Raw genomic sequence first — 23,750 nt, 5'->3', positions numbered from 1 at the left:
GCAGGGGCTAAAGTGGTCAAACCTTAACCCAACGAATTTAGTCTTTTTCAAAGAGTGATCACTACCAGTGAACTTTTTTTTATTATTACATTGACATGAAATGCTTCCAAGTTGAAGGAATTTAGTGGGATCATTTCTTCATCAACTAGTTGTATCGCCAAGATATATTTTCCTGCATAGTATATAATTGTGTGTGTGTGTGTGTTGGTGTATTTTTAATATATTGATTAATAATAAGCAGAGGCAGATCTAGCCCAGGGCCGAGGGGTCTAGCCCCACCCCAGTTTTTGAGTGACAAAAATAATTTAGGCTATTGCTTATATTTTATATATTTTTGAAAGTTTATACTACACTCATGATATACCCATCATAGTGTGGGTTATGGCTGCCCCCCATTTTCTACCTTCTAGATCTGCCATTGATAATAAATAACCTTAAATTCAGAATTTTCATTCATTAAGATATTAAGCAATTACTATAATTTCAAACATAGGTAGTAGCCAAACTATATTTTGGATTTTAAAAACAAACATTAAACATATTCTTCACCTCCATCGATCAATATTAAGAAATTCACAAAGTAGGCTCCTTCTGAATTTCCGTTACATTTCATAAAATATTCTTTTACCGTAAAAGAATCGAAATTAAAATGCTATTTATGTGGTCACATACAGAATAAAATTACATAAGTTTATAGTTATTATTGGAAATTAATGCTGTCACTCATTTCGAACACTTTAAAAATACATAATTTCTAATGTATTGTAAATAATTGTAAATTTTAATAACTTTTCTCAAATTGAATTTGTATACAACTAAAGGTAGTTTTGTCAAGTTTAACAAAAAATTCAAAATAAGCCTCTTGGAAACATGTTATTAGTAAAAGAATACATAATGATCTCTCTTGGCTGTTGCAATGGTCTGTCCAAGCAGCTTGAGAAAAAAAATCAGTGTAGCATAAAAGTTGCTGCTCTTATATTTTTTTTTTTTAAAAAGGAAAAGTTTTGTCAGTTGAGTGTACAGAGGCACCGAATTCACACTCCGCCCCAGGCGCCGAAATCTCTAGGTACGGTTCTGCATAGCAATATCTTTAATTATACAAAAAGGACGAAAATACCACATATTATGTTTAAATATCATTTTTAACATATTTTTAAGTAGCAGCTCTGAAGGTTACCAAACTTCAACATATTGTCACCAATATAGGGCCTCCTTATGTAACAGCCTTCGCAAAACATGCGGAACGTAACCCAACACAAAACATGCAAAAATCGGCTATACCTTCTATGTTAAGTACCGTATCTCAAACTTAAGCGTAAAATTTACGTTACGATGACAAACCCATAGAAACGAATACAGACGTTTAATGAAAATGATTTATAATGGAAATTTACAAAAGTTTTCCATTTAAAGGCAATACGATGACAAATCTTGCAGTACTTAACCTCAAAGTTGTGAAAACAAATCCTTTGCTTCAATTGCATTTCTCGCGTCCGCCTTTCCCTCTCTTATAGATGAATGCCATATATAGGAATTAAACACAGAGTGGAGAATATTCAGAAACAGTGATGATGTAATTACTGATGCATCTCCAAAGAACTTTTGGTTTTCAGTCGGAAGTTTAAAAAAGGGAGATGAATCACAAATATTTCCCAGAATTTCTACTTTCATCATACAACTTTAGTGCCTGCCAGATTCGTTGGCTTGTGTAGAAAGTTTTTTTTTTTTTTTTTTTTTGTTAATTAATAGAATGAAGACGAAGCAAAGAAATTGACTTATTACGGGTACTATGGTGAGATTCTTGCATTCTAAGAAGTTTATGAGGAAATACTCATGCTACGTTTCCTTATTTCCTCATAACTTTGGTGCAGAAGATGAATCACAAAATATACAATGATCTATTATCCGACGATAGTTAAATTGCTCCCATTCCTTCATGTGTATAATTTGTACATCCTATGAGTGTGTATGTGTGTGTATATTTAGCTATATATTCGTATTAGTGTTGTTTCGTTCTATATCACAAACAGACATATAAACTTAAATTCTCAGACGTATATAAAAATATCGATTTGTGTTAGTGAGTTTTGTGATGCTTTTTAATGCTGCAGAACAAATCTTTTCACTTGTTTCGTTTCAACATTGGCTATTAAATAGACCCATTGTGTTGAAGAATTAGAAGAAAACTTAGGTACTGGTAGGTTCAAAACAGGGCCTCTTCTAGATATTTCTTAAGTGTAAGCAAACAATATTTAGGCGCCCCAACCCAAATAATAATAATAAAAGAGTAGAGAGTTGTAATGGACAAAAATTCTTCAAATAATTGTTACTGTTGCAAATTTCTTCAATATCTATAGTCTCCCTTTCAATAGGTATATTAAGGAAAAATGGCGAAATTATAACTAATTGACTGTGGATGAATACTGAACAAATAATTAATAACAGGGCCGCGGTGGTTCAGTGGTAGATCTCTGGAGCATGCGGTCCTTGGTTCGATCCCCGCTCGCGTCAAGTAAACTTTATGGTGGACAGACACCATTGTCTAGGTTTTATTGGGGTTTTCCCATTTCCTCCCGCTTTCTTAATTCCACTATTTCCTTCATTGCTCATCCCCACCGTCTCCTTTAGCCTAGCTGGAAAATCGTGGGCCGTAAAACCTTAAATATTTCATTTTCATTTTTTAATAATTAATAACATGCTTTATTAAGTAAGCACAAGACACAACTAAGATACCTAAGATGTATTTTGTCAAGTATAATTGAAACATAAAAGTCGGAACAGAATGAAACTCATGAGCTCCAAGTTTAACATTAACACAGGTTTGATTTTGACAAAGAGGTATGCTCTTATGCTTCATTAAAAGCGTATTTACATAGTATTTTCTAGTGATACTATTATGGTAATTAGCTTAATTTCTCGTTTTCTTTGTCACTGAAAAGTTCTGTCATAAAGACACTTTTCTGGCTTTCAATTTGGCAAAATACCTTACCATTGCATCCGTATCCATTTCATTGAGTGTGTAGTTTTTAATTGTCATTAAAGTAGTCCATGCAATCGTTCTGGAGATACAGTTAATATCAAATAATTCTTTATTAATTTTAGCTAAACTTTTTTGATACACAACAAATACAAATGTGTCCCTTAATCAATATTTAATTTGTCTTCGATTCAGTGGCGGAACTTCAAAATCAGGTCCACCCGCTAAATTTCTTCTCAGGGCCCCTTAGGCCTATAAAACAATTAAATCCTTTCATGTTTCTTTCCAACATAGACATTCTAAATCAGACAATGAATGACACAATGTAAACATAAGCAGCAGCGCTCCCAATATTTCTCTTTTGGGACCGAAGATTTTTCGAATTAGCTTACATAATGCAATATATATATATATATATATATATATATATATATATATATATATATATATATATATATATATATATATATATATATATATATATATATATATATATATATATATATATATATATATATATATATATATATCTTATATATAAAAGAGAACGCACAAATCCTTTGTTCCCTCATCACGCTAATACGGCTGAACCAATTTCTTTCATTTTTGGGGGGTTATTAGGATTTGGACCCTAGATGGTTTTTATCATATCACTTTAATTTTTAATTACCAGTGTCTTGAGATAATTGACCATTCAAGTGTCCATAACGTACAAATCCTTTGTTAGTTCATCATAGGTAAAAATAAACGTATTTATATGCAACCCGCATGACCGTGTCACTCGGCGGGTTAACATAAATGACAGGCGATATAATGTTAACATTTACTGCAATCTACTATGGTTTTTATCATATCACTTGAAAGCGAAAAAGTAAAAATTATCTAAGTAACAAAGTTTATTGCGTTCCGGGGTGACCGCAGCGAAGCGGGGCGGGTTAACATAAATGACAGGCGATATAATGTTAACATTTACTGCAATCTTCTATGGTTTTTATCATATCACTTGAAAGCGAAAAAGTAAAAATTATGTAAGTAACAAAGTTTATTGCGTTCCGGGGTGACCGCAGCGAAGCGGGGTGAACGCTGCTAGTATATATATATATATATATATATTGTTGAGGCATGTCATTGATTTTATTCAAAAAGATATTATTTTGGTAAAGGAAAGTATATTTAATAAAATTGAATGTTAAGAAACTAAGTGTTATCACGTAATGTAAACACGTGTGTGTGTTTATGTGTTGACATCAATGTTGTGTGTATGTAATGAATGTTCTACGGCTAGACGCTTGGTTGTCAATTTGTAAGATATTGTAATTTGTATTTGTAATGTTTTGAATTGTCATCAGATTGTCACATTGTAACATTGACACACTTTGACTGTGATATAATCGTTGAGTTCGCAGAAATTTGTAAGTCTGAGAATTTGATCACGATGTAATTCGGGTGAAACCAACGTTTTACCAATAGCTGAGATATACAGAAAGTCGACGAGAATGAATTCCAAGATGTCTGGAATCTTCGTATAAAACCTTATAGTTTTTAGAGATTGGGGGCAGTCTCAAGGATCAGTCTCTGAGGAGTAATCTTCGAGCATTTGTCTCAGAGTTCAGTCTAAGAGATCATCGTACGTCGAGTAGTAACATAGTTGCTCATGTCACAGTAGTCACTTCTCGGTGATTCTACGTCCAGTATTAGATCAGGAGATCTAATAGTTCAGCAGACCATTATAGTGGATAATGGTACACAATAGTCAACCATTCTAAACTATTGGCAGCAATATAGAGATCGTCCAGAACATCGATAGCAGTTCCAGTCATCAGCTGTATAAAGGTACGTGTATCTCAGCTATGTTTGAGTTCATCGTGGTTAACTTCCTAGCTGCTTAAAGATATGTGATCTTGCGATTATATTCAGTCGACGATCTATCACTACAATATACAAGCTTTAATGGAAATACAAAGTTTTAGTTCAAAGTCAATTAATGTGGTTTCTTTCCGTCATCCTGTACCTACTCATTCTAGATGGTGAGTAGCAGCGATCTTCGACCGTCATTTTACATTTCATCCCCATGCTATATAGGCACGACGGTGGAAGGTTGTTATGGTGGAGATGCTTTCGGTTCGAGACCCGGGATGTGTATTGTAGAGTAGTTCGCACCAGTTTTATGGTGAAGATATTTTGGTTCGATTCCCAAATAGTGCTAAAAGTAGGTCGCACCAAACTTATGGTGAAAATAGCTATGACTCGAATCCCGAAACGGAATAATTTTAGATTTAAGAATATATTTTATTAGGTTATGGTTAAGTTCGGTTTATATTTAGGTAATTTAGTATGTTAAGAGTTTGTATTATAATCGTTCACCACTCAAAGACGAGATATGGTTCGGATCTCGAATGACTAAAGGCAAATTGACTCAAGTAGAATAAGTAATACGTTAACCCTCACCACCCACCCTCACTTCGTAAATTAAAGTTGAATTAAGTATTAAGTTAAATGAATGAAAGAACTGTGTTGACTAGAGCACAGAAAGCGAGTAAGGGAATAAATATTGATGTGAATTTATTTGGTGTGAGGACACCAGAGAGACAAAATACTGCTTGTAAAGTCGCGAGTCCTAAAATTGTTTTGAGTAAAGAACCAGTTTTTAATTTCCCAAGTAGTCCGGTGACGAAATCTGTATCGGAAGACTTTCCGTCAATCATAACTTTAGATCCGAAATTAGTAAATAGTGAAAATAAGAATTTTACTATGGCGTCTAACATTACGTTTTACGCAGATATTAATAAATTGCCTAAATTCGATCTCAAGAACGATAATGACATCGTGTCGTTTTTCGATGAATTCGACGATGCTTGTCAAATGGCAGGCATCGCCGAAAGCAAACGAAAGGAGTTACTGCCCAATATTTTCAAAGGAGTAGGGAGGCAATGGATAAAGTTGTTCCTGAAACGGAGAAACATGGCAGAAATACAGTATAAACAATTGCAGTCTGAAATAGTAGACGAGTTTACGAAATCTAATGTAACTATAGACATTGAAGATAGAATTAAGGAGCGGTTACAGCATGAAGACGAAGCTGTAATTAATTACGTTTATGACATGCTCGTTCTTTGTGAACGACTAGATTCAAAAATGAATGATATCAAGAAGATAGGTATTATAGTTGGAGGTCTACATCCATACTATATGGAAAAGGTAGGAACGCGTGAATATTCTAGCTTAGACAAATTCGTGGAGGATTTGCAAAAGATAGAAAAGAATAAGTGTAAAATAGCAAAGCGTGTGAAAAAGGAATCCGGCAAAGTTACAATTAAAGATCTTGTAAAGAAAATTAGAGAGCAGGTAGAAGATGAGGAGAGCGGATCTGATTCAGATCATGTGGTTGTAAGAACACATAAAGAAGAAAGTAAGATTAAACAGGAACCTCCGAGTGTTACACAAATCGCGGAATTAGAAAAGAAAATAGACAAATTACAGTTAGCATTGTCGGCAAAAACACAAGACGACGAGAAACAAGAGAATAACGCGAGAAAACAAGGGAAAAATCAGTATTATAGGAATAATAAGCAGAATAGAGGTGGTTATCGAAATAATTACCGTGGAAATGGAAATAGAAATAAGAATTGGCACAGTAATAGTGATAGGAATCAAAACAACAATAGAGGTAATAACCGTTATTACAGTAAGCGTGGTAATCGAGGAAATTTTTGGAGAAACAATAGAGGACGTGGTCAGCAAGGAAACTGGCAAGGGAATTGTCAGAATTCGTGTTGTCACCAGTCTTATAATTTCGAAAACCCGAATCAGCAGAGATTTGTGCAAGTGGTACCGGCACAAGTAAATGGTACTACTTATTATCAAACACCAGGCTCGAGTACTTTAAACGGAACACATCTGTAAATGGGAGAGGCGCATTTACAGGCAATCGAAATGTCCGAATAAGAGAAATAATTGCCTCAGTGAATTTAGACAACAACATGGTATATTTACCATTAGAAATAGATGATAGGAAGATCAAAGCGTTACTCGATAGTGGGTCGCAAATTTCAATTATAAACGAGAAATTAGTTCCACCGAGTGCAAAAATAATCCCACAGCAAACTAAGATCAAAGGGATCACGCAGAACACGCTTGTAATTAACAAATTAGCCATAATTAAGTTCAAAATTTTAAATCAAACGTTTCATCAGGCTTTTAGAATAATAAAAGACTTCCCATATCAAATGTTGATTGGGAATGACTTTTTGCAAACACAAAATTGTAGAATTGATTATGGAGCTAGTAAAGTTATTGTTCAAAGATTTGGGAAACCAATTAAACATTGTCGAAACGATCAGGAAACCAGAACAGTTTCTGATAATGTTGCAATTAGCATTAAATCAAGTTTAAAGCCAAAATGGGTTCTTGGTCATAGGGTGAAATTGTTACCAAGAACTAGGACAACTGTTGAGGTTAACCTAGTTCATTCTTGGGAGAACAGTGAATTTCTATTAGAGCCAGATAAGCTATTAGAGTCTCAATATAACATATTTGTACCTAGAGTAATTTTGTCGAATGAAAATAGGTGTTTAGAAGTTATCAATCCGTCAAATAAGACGATCATGTTGACAAAAAATTTAAAAATTGGAGATGCAGAAGCATGCATGAATGAATCGGAATTAAGAAAAGAAGGATTATCAGAAGATGAAATTGAAGAGGTGTTAGAGGCGAGAAAAAACTACGATAAATCACGGTTAAAATTTGGCAAGAATACTAAACCAGAAATCAAAAAGAAATTAGAGAAATTGTGCTATGATTACGCAGATGTTTTTGCGTGGCGAGAAAACGAATTAGGAAGAGTCAAGGGAGTAGAGCATAAGATAGAGTTGGAAACGGAAGTTCCGTTTCGACGTCAACAGTATCCAATACCGATAGCTATGAAAGATAAAGTGAAAGAACAGATAAACATTTTACTCGAACAAAACATCATCGAGGAAAGTAATAGCTCGTATAACTCACCTATGTTGTTCGTAAAGAAGCCAAACGGATCGATTAGGGCCTGTTTGGACTGTAGAATGCTGAATCGGCACGTACGGTTCCATTCCGTGGCGTTGCCGCCTATCCATCAAATTCTTACAAGTATGGGTGGTCACAAATACTTTAGTGTATTGGACATTAAGAGTGCCTATCATACGGTAACAATTTCTAAGGATTCTAGAAAGTATACTGCATTCAATATTCCTGGCGTAGGAGCGTATCAATACTCGAAATTACCGATGGGATACGTCCAATCTCCCGCTATATATACAAAGATCATGGCAATGACATTAGCTAACGTTCATCCGGAGGCGGTGTCATTTTACATGGATGATATATTTATATATTTAAATAATCAGGAGAAAATGGTATCTGTGTTACACTCAGTCTTTCAAAGGTTAAGGAAATATGGGTTAAAGTTATCTGTAGAGAAGTGTCATTTCATGGAAGAGAAGGTAATGGCTTTAGGTCACATTGTGAGCGAAGCTGGTTACGAAATCAGTCCTAAAGTGATTCAAGCGATAAAAGCTTGTAAGCCACCTACAAGCGCGAAAGAGTTGAAATCATTCCTTGGTTTGACTAATTATGTGAGGAAATTTTGTAAAAACTACGCGGAAATGACATCTAATTTTCAACAATTATTAAGAAAAAACCATAAATTTGTGTGGACGGAAGAACACCAACTTAGTTTTGAAAAACTAAAAGAATCGTTAATGAGTGCACCTTTATTGGCACCTTTCCGTGAAGAGTTGGAAACTAGAGTGTATACGGATGCATCTACAAAATCAATAGGGGCAGTATTAATGCAGAAACAATTGAATGGAGAGTGGACACCTATAGCGTATTATAGCAGAGTATTGAGACCAAACGAAACACGAAGACATATAGTGGAACTAGAAATTTTGGCCGTGGTTAGTGCTTTCAAAGCATTTAACTATTATTTGTATAATAAAGAGTTTGAGCTATACACTGATTGCAGGTGTATAAAATACCTTCAAACAACGCCAAAATTGTCGCCGAAACTGTTGCGGTATAGTCTAGAGATGGCGCAGTATCAGTACACGCCAGTACATTGTCCAGGAGAGAAAAATCCTAGCGATGTATTATCAAGAAACACGAACATCCAACCAACTGATGAAGACATCGATTTAGATGCATTACCAGTCAAGATGGAAGACCTTGAAGTCAACATCACGTTCGACGAAGATGTGAATGTGGCTGAGTTGCAACGGAAAGACCCTTTCTTTGGTTCGATAATGAAGGCGATAGAACATCCGGAAGAAGCAGATGAAAAAGCAGAAAAACAGGCACGCTGGTATGAAATTAAGGACGGAAAACTTTTCAGAACTCAGAAAATGGCTAATGGGAAGAAATTCCTATTATGCATTCCTTTTTCTTTGCGGGAACAAGTTTTCAAAAACTTGCATTGTTCGATATACGGAGGAGGACATTATTCCTACACGAAGTGTTATAATCGAGCATTGAAATCCATCTATTTCCCAAACATGAAAAGATTTTTTCAAGAGAAGGTCAGCCAGTGCATCAGTTGCCAAATCCAGAAACGTAAAGCTGGTAGGACACCACTGCATCCGCAAACATACCCAAGTTATATGCCATTCCAGCATGTAACTATGGATGAGATTGGGCCGTTCAAAAGATCGAAGAATCACAGGAATAAATATGTTATTGTATTTGTTGATAGCGCTACTCGATACGTAATTGCAAGAGCAGTTCCTGCTATAACTTCTGAAATTATAGCAGAAGCAATTTTTGAAGAATTAATTACAAAACATGGGATTCCTGAAATTCTTGCGATGGACCGGCATAGCACACACCGGAGCCGAGTGATGGAAGAGATGGCTGAACGGTTTGGTATGCGGTTAAATTTCGCCAATACAGATGCCCATTACCAGATTGGAACATCGGAGAGAGCCATCGGGTCAATTCAACAAATTATGAAGCACTATATAGACCGAGAGTTTACAAACTGGGACGAGATCTTACCTTCAATTGTGTTTACCATGAATACACAGATTCATGACGGGACAAAACACTCGCCTTACTATTTGCTTACAGGGCGTGAACCCAGAACGTTCTTGGAACAGGATCTGGACATACCTTGTGAGTATGTAGAAAACGAAGAGCGGATACGAAATGTGAAGGAAGCAAGGAAGGTCGCGTGCCAGAATTTGCAGAAGCGGTTCAAATCCCAAAAGAAACAAATTGAGAAGAAATTCTCTCAACCAAACTTCGACGTGGGACAAAAAGTTTGGATTCGTGAAATGCCAAGAGCAGGCATTCCAGCTTGTTTTGGAAAGCGATATAACATTCGAGGAGTAATAGTGCAAAAGTGGAATAATAACTCATATAAAGTGAGATACGAGACTAAGAAAGGACAAGAGAAGACAGATTCTGTTGACATAAGACGTTTGAAACCATTTGTAAGTGCAAATGACGAAGATTCGGATAGACCAGAAGAAGAATCGGATTTAGACAGTGATGTCTAATAAAAAAAAAAATTTTTTTTGCAACTACAGAAACACGAATAAGTTTTAGTAAAAGTTTAATATTTTTTTTTTGTTAGGTATCTGCAAACAAGATGTTTTTGTCAGTGAAACAGCGAGGTGGACCGCTGTTTATCAACAAAAGTCCGTGTGCCCGAAATCAAAGTAAATGTTGATTTCCATCAAAAAATCCCTTAACTGGCAAAAGTATATTGTTTACAGAGCATAAAGTGACTAGGAAATTAGAGAATTTTTTTTAAATTAGAGAGATATCTAGTAAATATATTTAAATTGGTAAAATAATCCAAGGTACACATACACAGTAAAATAAATAAATGAAAACATAACTGTGAAAAAAAAATAATAAGAGATATATAGAAATAATTAAAATAAATAAGTAAAATTCAGAATAGTAATTCTAAGTTTTAATTGTTACAGTTGTCATCATGTTCAAGATTGTTGTTTGTCTACTACTATTGATTAGTATTGGGGTAGCTGAAGAAGAACATCAACAAATAACGTTATCAGATATTGGACTAGCATTGACACAGAATGCTTATGCTGTTCATGCGACGAACATGGTGTTTACGACCGTTAAAATGCATTTAAATTTTCAAGAATCGGTGCCAGTACACGACAAATGTACTGACGCATATGAGATTTTAAATGATTATGCAGTAAAAGTGAGAGAATTTAGACAGAATATAGTGAATTTATTACCTTGCCATTTTGTTTATGAAAATGGTATAACAAGATGTAATAATAATCACAGAAATAAAAGGTTTATATTTTCGTGGTTACTGGGATTGTCGTCCATTGGTTTATCGACGTATAATTTAATTCATAATAAACAATTGTCTCAGTCTATTGATAAGTTAAGTAAGCATGAGAATGTATTAACTAATGAAATTAAAAATCTAAAAGAATCATTTAATAATGAGATAACAGTAGTCCACGGGATAGTCGTAAAAGTGCAACAGGTGTTGCAAGATTTTAAAAATAAAATTCAGGAGCTATACTGTTATTTACATCAATCCCAACGCAGGATAATGGCAAACTTGTTTGTTCATCTTGTACAGGAGAGAGTAAATAAAATAGTAAATAGCATTTTAAATAATGAGTTAACATATCATATATTATCTAATGCTGACGTTAAAAAGTTAATTAATTTTCATGATGTTTTGAAAAATACTATTTATAGGTCAGACATTGGAATGTTCTACCAAATGTCTAGCGTATATTTAGTAAAATACCATTACGAAGATAATAATGTTGATTTAATAATAAAGACTCCGATAATATATGATACTAGCATTTCAATAATGTATGACGTTACATCAATGGGCTACTTAATAAATAACACAAGAATATTTTATCAATTACCAGAAGCAGTCTATTTGGCTGAAGGTAAATTTCACTCATTGGATAAAAGTAAATGCGAGTTTAAAAGTTTTCTATATTTTTGTGAAAGTATAACTATGGACCATGAATCGAGATGTTTGAATAATATTATTTTAAATAAATCTCTAGGAGGATGCCAGCAAAATTCGGAAAAATTTTTGGGGAATGTAATATTCAGATATACACACGCTGGTGTGATGTATTCTTCTATTGAAGAAGCGTACATGACAAAAGTGGGTGTACATCAAGAAGTTACTTCAACAAAACTAGATCAAACCAAAGCTAAATCAAATTTCATAAACTATGATAAATTTGATAATATAATAATTGGAGAGCTGGTCATTCCATCTAAACGGATAATTCAGATTCAAAATAAACACATTAAATTGATCGGTAATTGGACTGAGAGACAAATAAATTTCACCTTGCATACGCAAGAGCTAAATGGTTTAACTGAAAAATTGTTAAAATTGAAAGTCGATACTTCGATCCCAGAACTACATTTAAAAACTGACTATATCATGTATGTAATTTTTGGAGTAATAATATCATTAATTTTGACAACAATATTGTTATTAGTACTGTATTGTAAGCTGTATAGAGCAATACGGAAGTATAAAATTCAAAATCAGGAATAATAATAATAATAATAATAATAATAATAATAATAATAATAATAATAATAATAATAGTAATAATCAAAAAGTAATAATAAAGAAAGCGTAGTGTGTAAATCAATATCGTATGTGCCTTGGGTTATGAAAAAAAAAATTTTACATTTATGGATATGGAGAAGAATGGAGTTTATGTTGGAAAAAAAAATATCTAAGTTGCAATAAAACCTGGAAAGGAATATTGAATTAACATTTAAAACAATTGGTAATATGTAGACATACTTACCTACAGCATGAGGTAGTTGTGAGTTGAAAAGTCTTTTGGTTGTCATCCTAGATAAAACTAGGATTGGTCTAGTTGAGTCGGTGAAAACGAGTAAATCGTTGAATGAGAAATAAAAATGGTTACGTAGAGCTAGTACGACAAAACTCTTTGTTTTTGGTAGAAAAGAAGCAATAGAAAATAAGCATAGATAATAGATCATCATAGACAAGCATAGATAAAAACATGTAAATAGATAATAGCTAAGTTAAATAACATCAGAATATTAGTGAAATCAGTAGCTTCAAGCTATAGAAAACAAAAGCGAAAAGAAGAAAAATAGAAAAGTTGTCTATTAGTAAAGCTAGATAAATAGACAAATCATAGATAAAGTAGATACTAGTGGTATAAACTAGTTCAAGTAAGCTTACAAATCTACGATAATAAGTCGTTAAAAGTACGGAAAAAGTACGGAAAAGTCGTTGAAAAAGAAGTAAATAGTTTTAATAGAAAAGTAGGAAAATCATAGATAAGACACGAGAAATAGTCGCAAATAGAATACAATCATAATGCATCATATCAATAATTATCATTAAGTTGTATGAAAACACATTATTTTTATCAAAATTCATTTTCTAAATTCACGTTTTTTTTAAAATGAGAGAGGAATTATTGATTTATTATTATTATCAAATGATCAATTGGTATATAGATTATTTGTATTATAATAAGTTATTGTAGTTATGTTATGAGTATCTGTGATATTCATTAAAATACTGTAATCCGTTGAGTAGTTTTCTGTTTACTACTTATGATACGATTGCATCCTGGCGAGGATCCGCGCGCTCAGGCAGCAGAGAGAGGTTGCTAAGGGGCGTGGTTTACGAGAAGATGGCCGCCAGCGTAGCAACAAGTCCCACCCACGGGAGACTAGCTACTTGTATTCACAATGATTTTGATGCTTTATGAATGGATTCTAAGGACAGAGAGTGTTGGAATGTTAAAATAAGATAGATTAAACATCAATAAAGATAACTGTACCTACAAACAACGTTAAAACTAGTAATACAGTGTATTTAAGAGCTGAAATATGCACGAAAATGTAGGATTTTACGACTTTGAAAAAAAAAAGACAATAACAGCGTCAAACGAATGAAAATGTAACAAGGATAGCAGTGTTGTATCCGAATAGGTTACATAGTGATTAGAACACTATTCATTATTTAGAATATGCATCGATTATGCATTTTAAAGAAAATAATGAACGATTAATGAACACTAACATTAGGCCTAGGCTGGAAGTATGAGCATATTGTTCAGAAGAGAGTCATAGACCGCGGTATAGTTATATAAGTTTTTAAGAAAAATAAAAACACGATTTCACACTTAGTTATATATTTACAGGTATTATGGAAAAGAAGTTTACCGTAATGGCTATTGCTTTAACGTCGTTAATGACCTTAGTACTAGCAACGTCTATAATTATCATTTATTTAATTATTAAATTACGTAGATTTAGTAGAAAGAAAAGACAGGAAGGAAGAGTAGAGGATAAAAAAGTATATGACGATATTAGTAATGTAGAAAACTGCGGATTATTTCCAATCTATGCAGAAATAAATAAAAACCACACTAAGCACACTATTTGCACAAAACGCAAAGTAGATCACTATCTTGAGCAGAAAAAGGAACCACAAGGTAACTTAAACATTGCGGGTATGCACTGCACCAAAACCAAAGAGGGATGTAACACAAATCACGAATTGTCCGGTTTTGAAGCAGAAAAAACGGATCAACATTTGGTCACAAACTTGAAACACGAAAAACTGTACATGCGTCCTTGCGACATTTTGGTCCTGTGAACATTTTTGCCGGAATTTTCACGAACAATGCGGAGCACGTATTCAAAGTTAACTTTATCCATCGAAGCAACGCGGCAAACAGGATGAAGACGTGGAAGTTTGTTCAAGTTCAGTGTCAAAACGTTTGCTGAATTAACATTTTGCGGAAGGAAGTGTATCCAGAGTTGCTAACTCTATAGAGAGCAAACTTACCAAAAGTGAAGTGAATAATATTTTTAAATTTTATTTTTGTGTTTCAAAAAATCATGCAGCGATAGGAGACGTTGTTCATTAGTGTATTAGTGGTTTACAACAACAAATCTAGTGTATAATGAAGTGCATTATTTTTATGGAAAGCATCAGTGATATGGTCACTGATATTAGTGGAAACTATGCAGAGTCAATAAACACTGAGTTGAACTTTGCGACTAACTTCAGTGGAAAGTTTTCAAGAACGAGAACGGAAAAGTATATATATGAGTAATTCCGAGCACAGGAAATGCAACACAACTTCAAGTAGTTATATATGAAACTCAATAGATGGCAGGAGCTCATACTCTGATGAGGACTCTTGAAAAGTATTTTTTTTAAAAAACGAAAACAATGATTGTAAATAAATAATGTTTGGTGATTTCTTTCGAATGTAAAAATGAATATAAAGATATATACAGGGTGATGGTTGAATATATATGATTATTTTATGTAATAGATGTAATTAGTTTTCGGTCAATTTCAAGGAAGAAATTGAGTCGAGAACGGAGTTCTCTTATTTTAAAGGAGGGGCATGTTGAGGCATGTCATTGATTTTATTCAAAAAGATATTATTTTGGTAAAGGAAAGTATATTTAATAAAATTGAATGTTAAGAAACTAAGTGTTATCACGTAATGTAAACACGTGTGTGTGTTTATGTGTTGACATCAATGTTGTGTGTATGTAATGAATGTTCTACGGCTAGACGCTTGGTTGTCAATTTGTAAGATATTGTAATTTGTATTTGTAATGTTTTGAATTGTCATCAGATTGTCACATTGTAACATTGACACACTTTGACTGTGATATAATCGTTGAGTTCGCAGAAATTTGTAAGTCTGAGAATTTGATCACGATGTAATTCGGGTGAAACCAACGTTTTACCAATAGCTGAGATATACAGAAAGTCGACGAGAATGAATTCCAAGATGTCTGGAATCTTCGTATAAAACCTTATAGTTTTTAGAGATTGGGGGCAGTCTCAAGGATCAGTCTCTGAGGAGTAATCTTCGAGCATTTGTCTCAGAGTTCAGTCTAAGAGATCATCGTACGTCGAGTAGTAACATAGTTGCTCATGTCACAGTAGTCACTTCTCGGTGATTCTACGTCCAGTATTAGATCAGGAGATCTAATAGTTCAGCAGACCATTATAGTGGATAATGGTACACAATAGTCAACCATTCTAAACTATTGGCAGCAATATAGAGATCGTCCAGAACATCGATAGCAGTTCCAGTCATCAGCTGTATAAAGGTACGTGTATCTCAGCTATGTTTGAGTTCATCGTGGTTAACTTCCTAGCTGCTTAAAGATATGTGATCTTGCGATTATATTCAGTCGACGATCTATCACTACAATATACAAGCTTTAATGGAAATACAAAGTTTTAGTTCAAAGTCAATTAATGTGGTTTCTTTCCGTCATCCTGTACCTACTCATTCTAGATGGTGAGTAGCAGCGATCTTCGACCGTCATTTTACATTTCATCCCCATGCTATATAGGCACGACGGTGGAAGGTTGTTAATATATATATATATATATATATATATATATATATATATATATATATATATATATGTATTTGATGGCTGAGATTGTGCTAATTTTCTTAAAAATTAAAAGTTCTGAGGGTTCCAGACTTTCGGACAATCTTAGCCGGAGCATCTCTGAACACAAGTAACTTATAATCAAAACTCTACTTTGTATTAGGACTATTATCAAATGTTTAAAACCATCGCTTTATCTAAAATTTAATAGCAGAGATGTTATTAAATTTCCTATAACATATCTGGAGAGAATGGATTGATAATCGTTCTTACACTGTTATAATAGAACGAGCATATGTATACGCTGTTGTGATTGACAATGAGAGTTCTAAAAAAAAAAAGTGTTACTTACAATCCTAATGACCTTTCGATCAGTTTCGATTTCGATTACAGTTACCGGCTTGGTTCGACTCGGCTTGGTTGGGATGGGCCACCGGCTTGGTTGCGATGAGCCAACCGCTCCGTTTTACTCGGTCAGGTGAGCCATCGACTCGGTAGACGTGATATATGAGCGGTCTTTCTGAGCTCGGCCCTGTGGTTAACAAGCCGTGAGCCGACCCATTTAAACCAATTGCACCATTGGAGTCGGCACGTTTCATTCAACACATTCAAATGGATCGAGTTTGGTCGCTAGATCTTAGATCAGATGTTACTTTTATGGAAGTGACTATATGTCGGACTTAGTGGGTCTTCTTGTATCTGGCATCTCCGTAAAGAAATCCTTGGTTTAAAGAGGACTGTTACGAAACAAAGTTCTTGTAAATTCAGGTCTAAATTTCCAACTCGATAAATTTCTTGTATAGCTATCTTGAAGAATTAATAGATTTAAGTAGTGTTTAGTTGTTTCCATCGGTTCAGGTGAGTAAGGGTATGGTTTTTGCTCCTCCTTTGGTTATGACCCGAGTTCTCTAAATCATATTAACTTTAAGAGCTTCCTGAGCATACAGAAAAGCAATTGTAAAAAGTAATAAATTTCCTGCTACCACTTGTTGAAATGGAAGCAAGCAAGCTCGCCGAGAATAGACCCGAGACACACACGTAGAAGGCAAGTACATCTAAACCACCATTCACCATTTGACAACATTACTTTAGTATAAGCAGTGATCGGAAAGCTACTTTCCAAAAGTAGCTGCGCTACAGCTACAGCTACACGATGAAAATTGTAGCTCGCTACAGCTATTAGCTAGTTTTTCAGAAAAGTAGCTGAGCTACGACTATTATCAAAATGAACAGCTCTTTCTACAGCTATTCGCTACTTAAGCTCTTGTCACAAATACAGTTTACTTGGCATCATGCATAGTGATGTCAACCGGCTCGGCTTGGCTCGGTTCAATTGAGCCAACAGCTCGAGCCTGCTCGATTGGAATGAGCTACCGGCTCGGTTCTGCTCGGCTGAGTTCGGTTCAACTCAGGTGAGCCACCGGTTCGGTTGCGGTGAGCCATCAACTCGGTTCTGCTCAGCTCAGGCGAACCATCGGTGGCTGGGTCGGTTGGGGTGAGCTATCGGCACGGCTCGGTTCGGCCCAACTAAGCAGAGGGTTCGAGCCGGCTCGGTTGGGTGAGCTGCTTTCTCGGGTCACTTATCGGTTCGGCACGGTGGTGACTGAGCCATAAGCCGAGCCGCTCGAACCGTTGACAACACTATTTGTACCACCCGTCTTTTCTTCTTAGTATTCGCCCCCTTCCCTCCCTGAATCAATGCACAACAAAAGGCTTGGAGCTTGAAATTCCATAATGTGCATTTCATTTACGCTGACATTTCTCAAACCTTAACTGTGGTCATTGAACCGAAACACTTGCTCTGACACTGTTTATGACAAAGCGGAATACTGCTGAAGACATTTCTTTATACTGTGATAATGCCACCCAATCCACAAGCAGCATGTGCAGTTGACCTTTAGTTTGTTGATCCATTCCCATTTCAAAGACATATTTGACAATGATATTCTCTAGCAAGGTCGTGGAAAGGCTGTTGGAAGAGGAATGAAGATTCTGTTACATTTGTATTCTGTGCATACAGTGGGATTGTGAAAAGAATGCCACCGTCTTTAGTGTACTACCACAGTGCTTAATATAACATCTATTGAAAAGCTAAATTTCCCTACATTTTATCTCATATTCGAAAAATCTCCCTTTTCCTCCCTCTTTAAAAATTCTTTCCCAAAACTCCCTGCGCCGCAAGAAATTTTCCTCAAACTAGCATCACTTGTGAGTGGGGCATTGGCACCAACTGATGTACGAGTCCATTTCAACTGTGAAGAGGTGTTTTACAACCAACTACGCAAAGATTCATCTTTATTGTCCTTTGATGTATTTTATCTATATCTCAGACTGTACAATATTTACCTGAAGCTATTTGGAAAATTTTTCATCATAACATTTTATATCATAAATATTCACATTTAAAACACAAACTTCATTTTCCATTTAGGAGCCCTCTTCATCTGTCCAAATCAGTGAACACTTACTAGCTGTAAACACTGACTACAGAATTTAGATCAAACGAAACAACAGTCTCCTGCATGAGTTGACAGTTAAAACAAGAATAAACATGATTAAATATCATTGATATAGAAAGCTGCAAGAGCAAGGAATACTTCCGGACTTTTTTTGTCAAGGGTGCATTTTGACTGTCCTCGCCTTCTGCTGATAGCGGCATTCTTCACCAATGCAGCTGTGGGTCTAATAAGACAGTGTTACATCTAGAGGAAAGAAACGAGCTTGAGAGCCCTGACTGGACTAACCATTCATCCTACTTTATTTTACTTCACAACAACAAATTTCCAGTTGAATTAATGAACAAAACACCTCCTAGAGTATGACGTCATTAGTTAATACTTTGACGCCTTTCTGCTCAAAAACACAAAATGGTGGCAGCTGCTGTGTCGCCATGGGATGTTATAAAAGATAATTAATTGTGGTTTTGAAGTACCCTGATACAGGATAAACATTCATAAAAAAATATATTTTTTGGAAATGGTCGAGCGGCACATGTTTGATCACTTAGAATGGATTGACTCTACATCAAACTTTAATGGGATTCCCAGACATGAATATATTATTATTATTATTGCTACCTCTATCTCCCCATTCCACGTCTAATTTACACACACACACACACACATATCTATATCTATATCTATATATCTATATATATATATATATATATATATATATATATATATAGAGAGAGAGAGAGAGAGAGAGAGAGAGAGAGAGATACAGATCACCAAAACAAAAAAACCTGTGTTAAATAGTTCTGAAAACGCTATCCAGTGATAACAAACGCAACCCCCTATCTCCACCACATTCGGGGGAAACTTTACAATTTTAAATGGGAACCTCTATTTCTTATAGCATATTTGGATTCTCCAGAAAAAGTGACATTGATTTGACCCAAAATTAAAAACAGTGTCTTCGCAGATGGCGCTTAAATCGACACACAAAAAAGCGGTGCACTAAAACGTTACGAAAATGCTGATTGCTAGTCCCGTGTTCTGTGGGCGTACGGTTAGAGTATGGGATTGCAGTCAGAGGTTCTGAGTTCGATCCCCGTCCAAGGCATCCGTTTATTTCCCCAATTAAATTTCATACATTTTAACTTCAATTAGTACTTTTATGAAGTTACATAGAACACAAATTTCGATAATTGTTTTGCAAACTATCTTTATGAAGTAGTTCTTAGTAATAGGGTTAGAGTTCATTTTTTTTTTTACAACAAAAATAAACCATTCTTTTCGCCACTTGTAAATTAATAAATATGGACAAATACATTATTTTTATCGAAGTAAAAATGTATGAATTCATTATTTGGCTATAAAAAAATCACATAAAAAACGTTGGTCACAACCTCCGACTCTGCAGTCCGGTACACTAACCGCATGGGCACAGAGTACGATACTTAGAGCATAATTTCAAATAGTTTTGCCGCCCCGTTTTTTGTGTGTGTCGATTCAAGTGCCATCCCTGAAGACACTGTTTTCAATTTTGGGTCAAATCACTGTCACTTTTTCTGGAGAATCCAAATGTGCAATAAAAAAAAATGGGAGTTTCTATTTAAAATTTTAAAGTTACCCCGAATGTGATGGAGATAGGGGTTGCGTTTGGTATCATTTGATATATATATTGTGCGAAATTATTTACACGTATTATTTTTGTTTTGCTGTCCAGTGGCGGATCCAGGGGGGCAATCGGCCCCCCAGAAGAGGAAACCTTTTTTTAATCTATTATATAAAAGAGAACGCACAAATCCTTTGTTCCCTCATCACGCTAATACGGCTGAACCAATTTCTTTTATTTTTGGGGGGTTATTAGGATTTGGACCCTAGATGGTTTTTATCATATCACTTTAATTTTTAATTACCAGTGTCTTGAGATAATTGACCATTCAAGTGTCCATAACGTACAAATCCTTTGTTAGTTCATCATAGGTAAAAATAAACGTATTTATATGCAACCCGCATGACCGTGTCACTCGGCGGGTTAACATAAATGACAGGCGATATAATGTTAACATTTACTGCAATCTACTATGGTTTTTATCATATCACTTGAAAGCGAAAACTTCCGGGATGACCGCAGCGAAGCGGGGCGGGTTAACATAAATGACAGGCGATATAATGTTAAGATTTTCTGCAATCTTCTATGGTTTTTATCATATCACTTGAAAGCGAAAAAGTAAAAATTATCTAAGTAACAAAGTTTATTGCGTTCCGGGGTGACCGCAGCGAAGCGGGGTGAACGCTGCTAGTTTTATATATAAATAAAACCCATCCCAGAGTTTGGAGGTCTTAAAAATAGCTCTAAGTATTACAACCAACCGCCCCCCCCCAGAAGTCCATCCTGGATCCGCCCCTGGATTCCTATATATAAGAATCACAACACACACAAATTATTCATCAAACCTGTACTGCGTTTCTCAATATTTTAGTTAGAAACATTTCTACTACTTAAGAGATACTACCGTAAAAGTTTTCAAGTAGGAGCCAGATCTCCTATACCTCTGTTACTGCAGATTTGTTTTTCTAATGTTGATTTTTACTGATATTTTCACCATATCTACAGATATTTTTCCTTCCTGATCTGGCAACGCTGTACTCAAAATCCCACGGAGTTGAAGTAGCAGCTATAGCCGTTGTCTTAGACATCTCTCTCAAATTGTAATCTTGTAGAAAATGCAGGGGCGTCATTTCAGCCTTCGCTTGAGGGGGGCAAGAGGACCACCGACATAAGTATATTAACGTTTTGTACTAGTATATTAGTAGACAATCGATTAAAGTATATGTATTTTTCAAACTCTTGGGAGGGCAATTGCCCCCTCCTGCCCTCCCTAAATGACGCCCCTGAGAAAATGCTGTTTATTTTACTGTTATCAATACAGATCTAACCCTTGCTGCAATTTACTTTCAATGTATTTTTAAACAGTTGTCACTCATTCTGCTTTGAGTTCTCATAATAGGCCTATCTTACTAGAGCATCATCTGTTAACTTTAATTTTAAACACTATTTTACAGGTGTTCTATTGTGTCCGCAGCTTAAAGCAAATGCTGCTAGGTGACGCCTGTAGCACATTTGTTACTATAATGTAAAATCATGAATACAAAAAGAAAAATAAATAAATAAATTGCTCACACTATCATTGTGTTCACGTAATATAGAGCAACTGTTCACAATTAAAAACCTAAATTAATTGCAAACGTAGAATTATGGTAGTGATTAAATCTGTTATCATATACAGTACTTATTATTTATTATTATTTCCTAGCTAGCTGCTCGATCAAAGACCACACTTTCTTTGGGGAGGTGTGTAGGGGTTGAACCATAAGGGGTATTGGGGACTGGTCTATAGGATGGAAAGAATAAAAATTTAGGATTATGAAGAATTGTTATCGTTATTTATTTAGGATATAGTATACGAGAGTGCCTCATCATTTAGCGAGGACTCACGAAGTGCAGTCTTTTAAGGATTATTCATTGAGGATATAGGAATTTGAAAATGAGGTAAAAGTGCGACTATCATTTAATTACTGAGTAATATAAAATAAAATGTACGTCGGTTTGCGTTGCGTTTCGTTGTGTTTTATGGTATGCGAAGAATAATAATGTGCCCTTGTACGTAGTGTATGAGTATATGTGGGGGATTTGAAACACATATCGCATGTCACGTGCACGTGGATGCTTCTTACTACTTCTAAATGTAATAAAATCATTTTTATACGTAGTGCAACAGTAGGAAGTATTCACGCGCACAGATCATGAGGCACTGTTGTATACTATTACCTTTATTTATTTATTTTATTATTATTTGGTGTGAGCAAAGTAACACAAATGTAAAATGGAATGTTGAAAAGTTTAATGCCAGTTTCGTTGTACTGTTTTGAAAGGATTGTAAGAACAAAACAAATAAAAAAATGCATAAACGAATTGTAGACCTACTTGCTATTTCTTTTATCTGGAAGAGCACATTGTATTCAAAAGAAAGAAAAAACAAACACATGCATGTCGTAGATTTGAACTTAGAATTTTATCCATAAAGAAAAAGAAATCAGTCTATAGTAGTGCGCACAGAGTGTTGAGACAGATGTCCGTGGCCGGCCACTCCTTACTTGCAATCAGCAATGGCTTACCTGAGAGCAGGGGTCTGAGGGCACCCACCAGGGACCGCATGCTGCACCTCACGACCCTCTGGACACTACAACAGTAAAATACTTGTATTTAACGAGTGCCTGTGTTATGTTTGCTGTACAACTCAGTAGTATACGTTGGAAACGTTAAATCGATGGCTAGATATGTGTTTTAAAAAAAAAAAAAAAAAAAAAAAAACAGCATACGGGGACAGGATAAATAGGCGTACTGATAATTCAATATTGTCTTGAATATTATAAAAGTGTCGATAACATGGCATGGGAAGGTTCTAGAACACAGGTCCCCCCATATAGGTTAGTAGCTAGGTTGGTTCCTTTCTGTACCAAAGTTTAATATATAATTTATATAGTATTACCGAGCGAGCGTGAGCGAGTGAAGGCGGGTTAGAGCCTCGTAGGGCATGTTTTCTGTCTTCACTACAACTAAATGGGAAGGGGGACCTGTGTTCTAGAACCTTGACCCATAACATCAAGTTCGGAGTGGTATTACGACAAAATTGAGATGGTATACACAGTAACACTATTGGAGGGTAGAAAAATGGAATTGTCCACATTAATTTATATTTTCATGTTTTAAACTTGCTTCAGTATTCTTTTAGCATTGCTTTCGTTGTGAATATAACGTTTTCGCGTAGGAACTCTTTGCAATGAAAACAGGCTGATTGACTAAATGCAAAGAGTTGACTAAC

General features: G+C 35.1%; 1 protein-coding gene and 1 long non-coding RNA gene across 5 annotated transcripts in view; both read left to right on the top strand.

The window, feature by feature from the left end:
- Nucleotides 1-8,709: 8,709 nt before the first annotated feature.
- Nucleotides 8,710-10,503, top strand: LOC145688559 (uncharacterized). Its single transcript, XM_081762951.1, has 3 exons — nt 8,710-9,311; nt 9,699-10,117; nt 10,292-10,503. The coding sequence occupies exons 1-3, from the start codon at nt 8,710-8,712 to the stop codon at nt 10,501-10,503; spliced, it is 1,233 nt and encodes a 410-aa protein (XP_081619077.1).
- Nucleotides 10,504-22,456: 11,953 nt separating this feature from the next.
- The window catches only part of LOC145687811 (uncharacterized), a 59,251-nt gene continuing 57,957 nt past the window's right edge, over nt 22,457-23,750 (top strand). The window contains exon 1 of one of the 4 annotated variants that reach the window (XR_014131778.1): nt 22,457-23,116. This is a non-coding gene — a long non-coding RNA (uncharacterized LOC145687811). The other 3 variants (XR_014131777.1, XR_014131779.1, XR_014131780.1) reach the window with 3 other exon arrangements.

Source organism: Thermobia domestica, chromosome 6, assembly GCF_964235325.1.
Source record: "Thermobia domestica chromosome 6, izTheDome1.hap1.1, whole genome shotgun sequence".
In the NCBI taxonomy this organism is placed as follows: domain Eukaryota; kingdom Metazoa; phylum Arthropoda; class Insecta; order Zygentoma; family Lepismatidae; genus Thermobia; species Thermobia domestica.
This window is presented reverse-complemented; position numbering and strand designations above follow the sequence as displayed.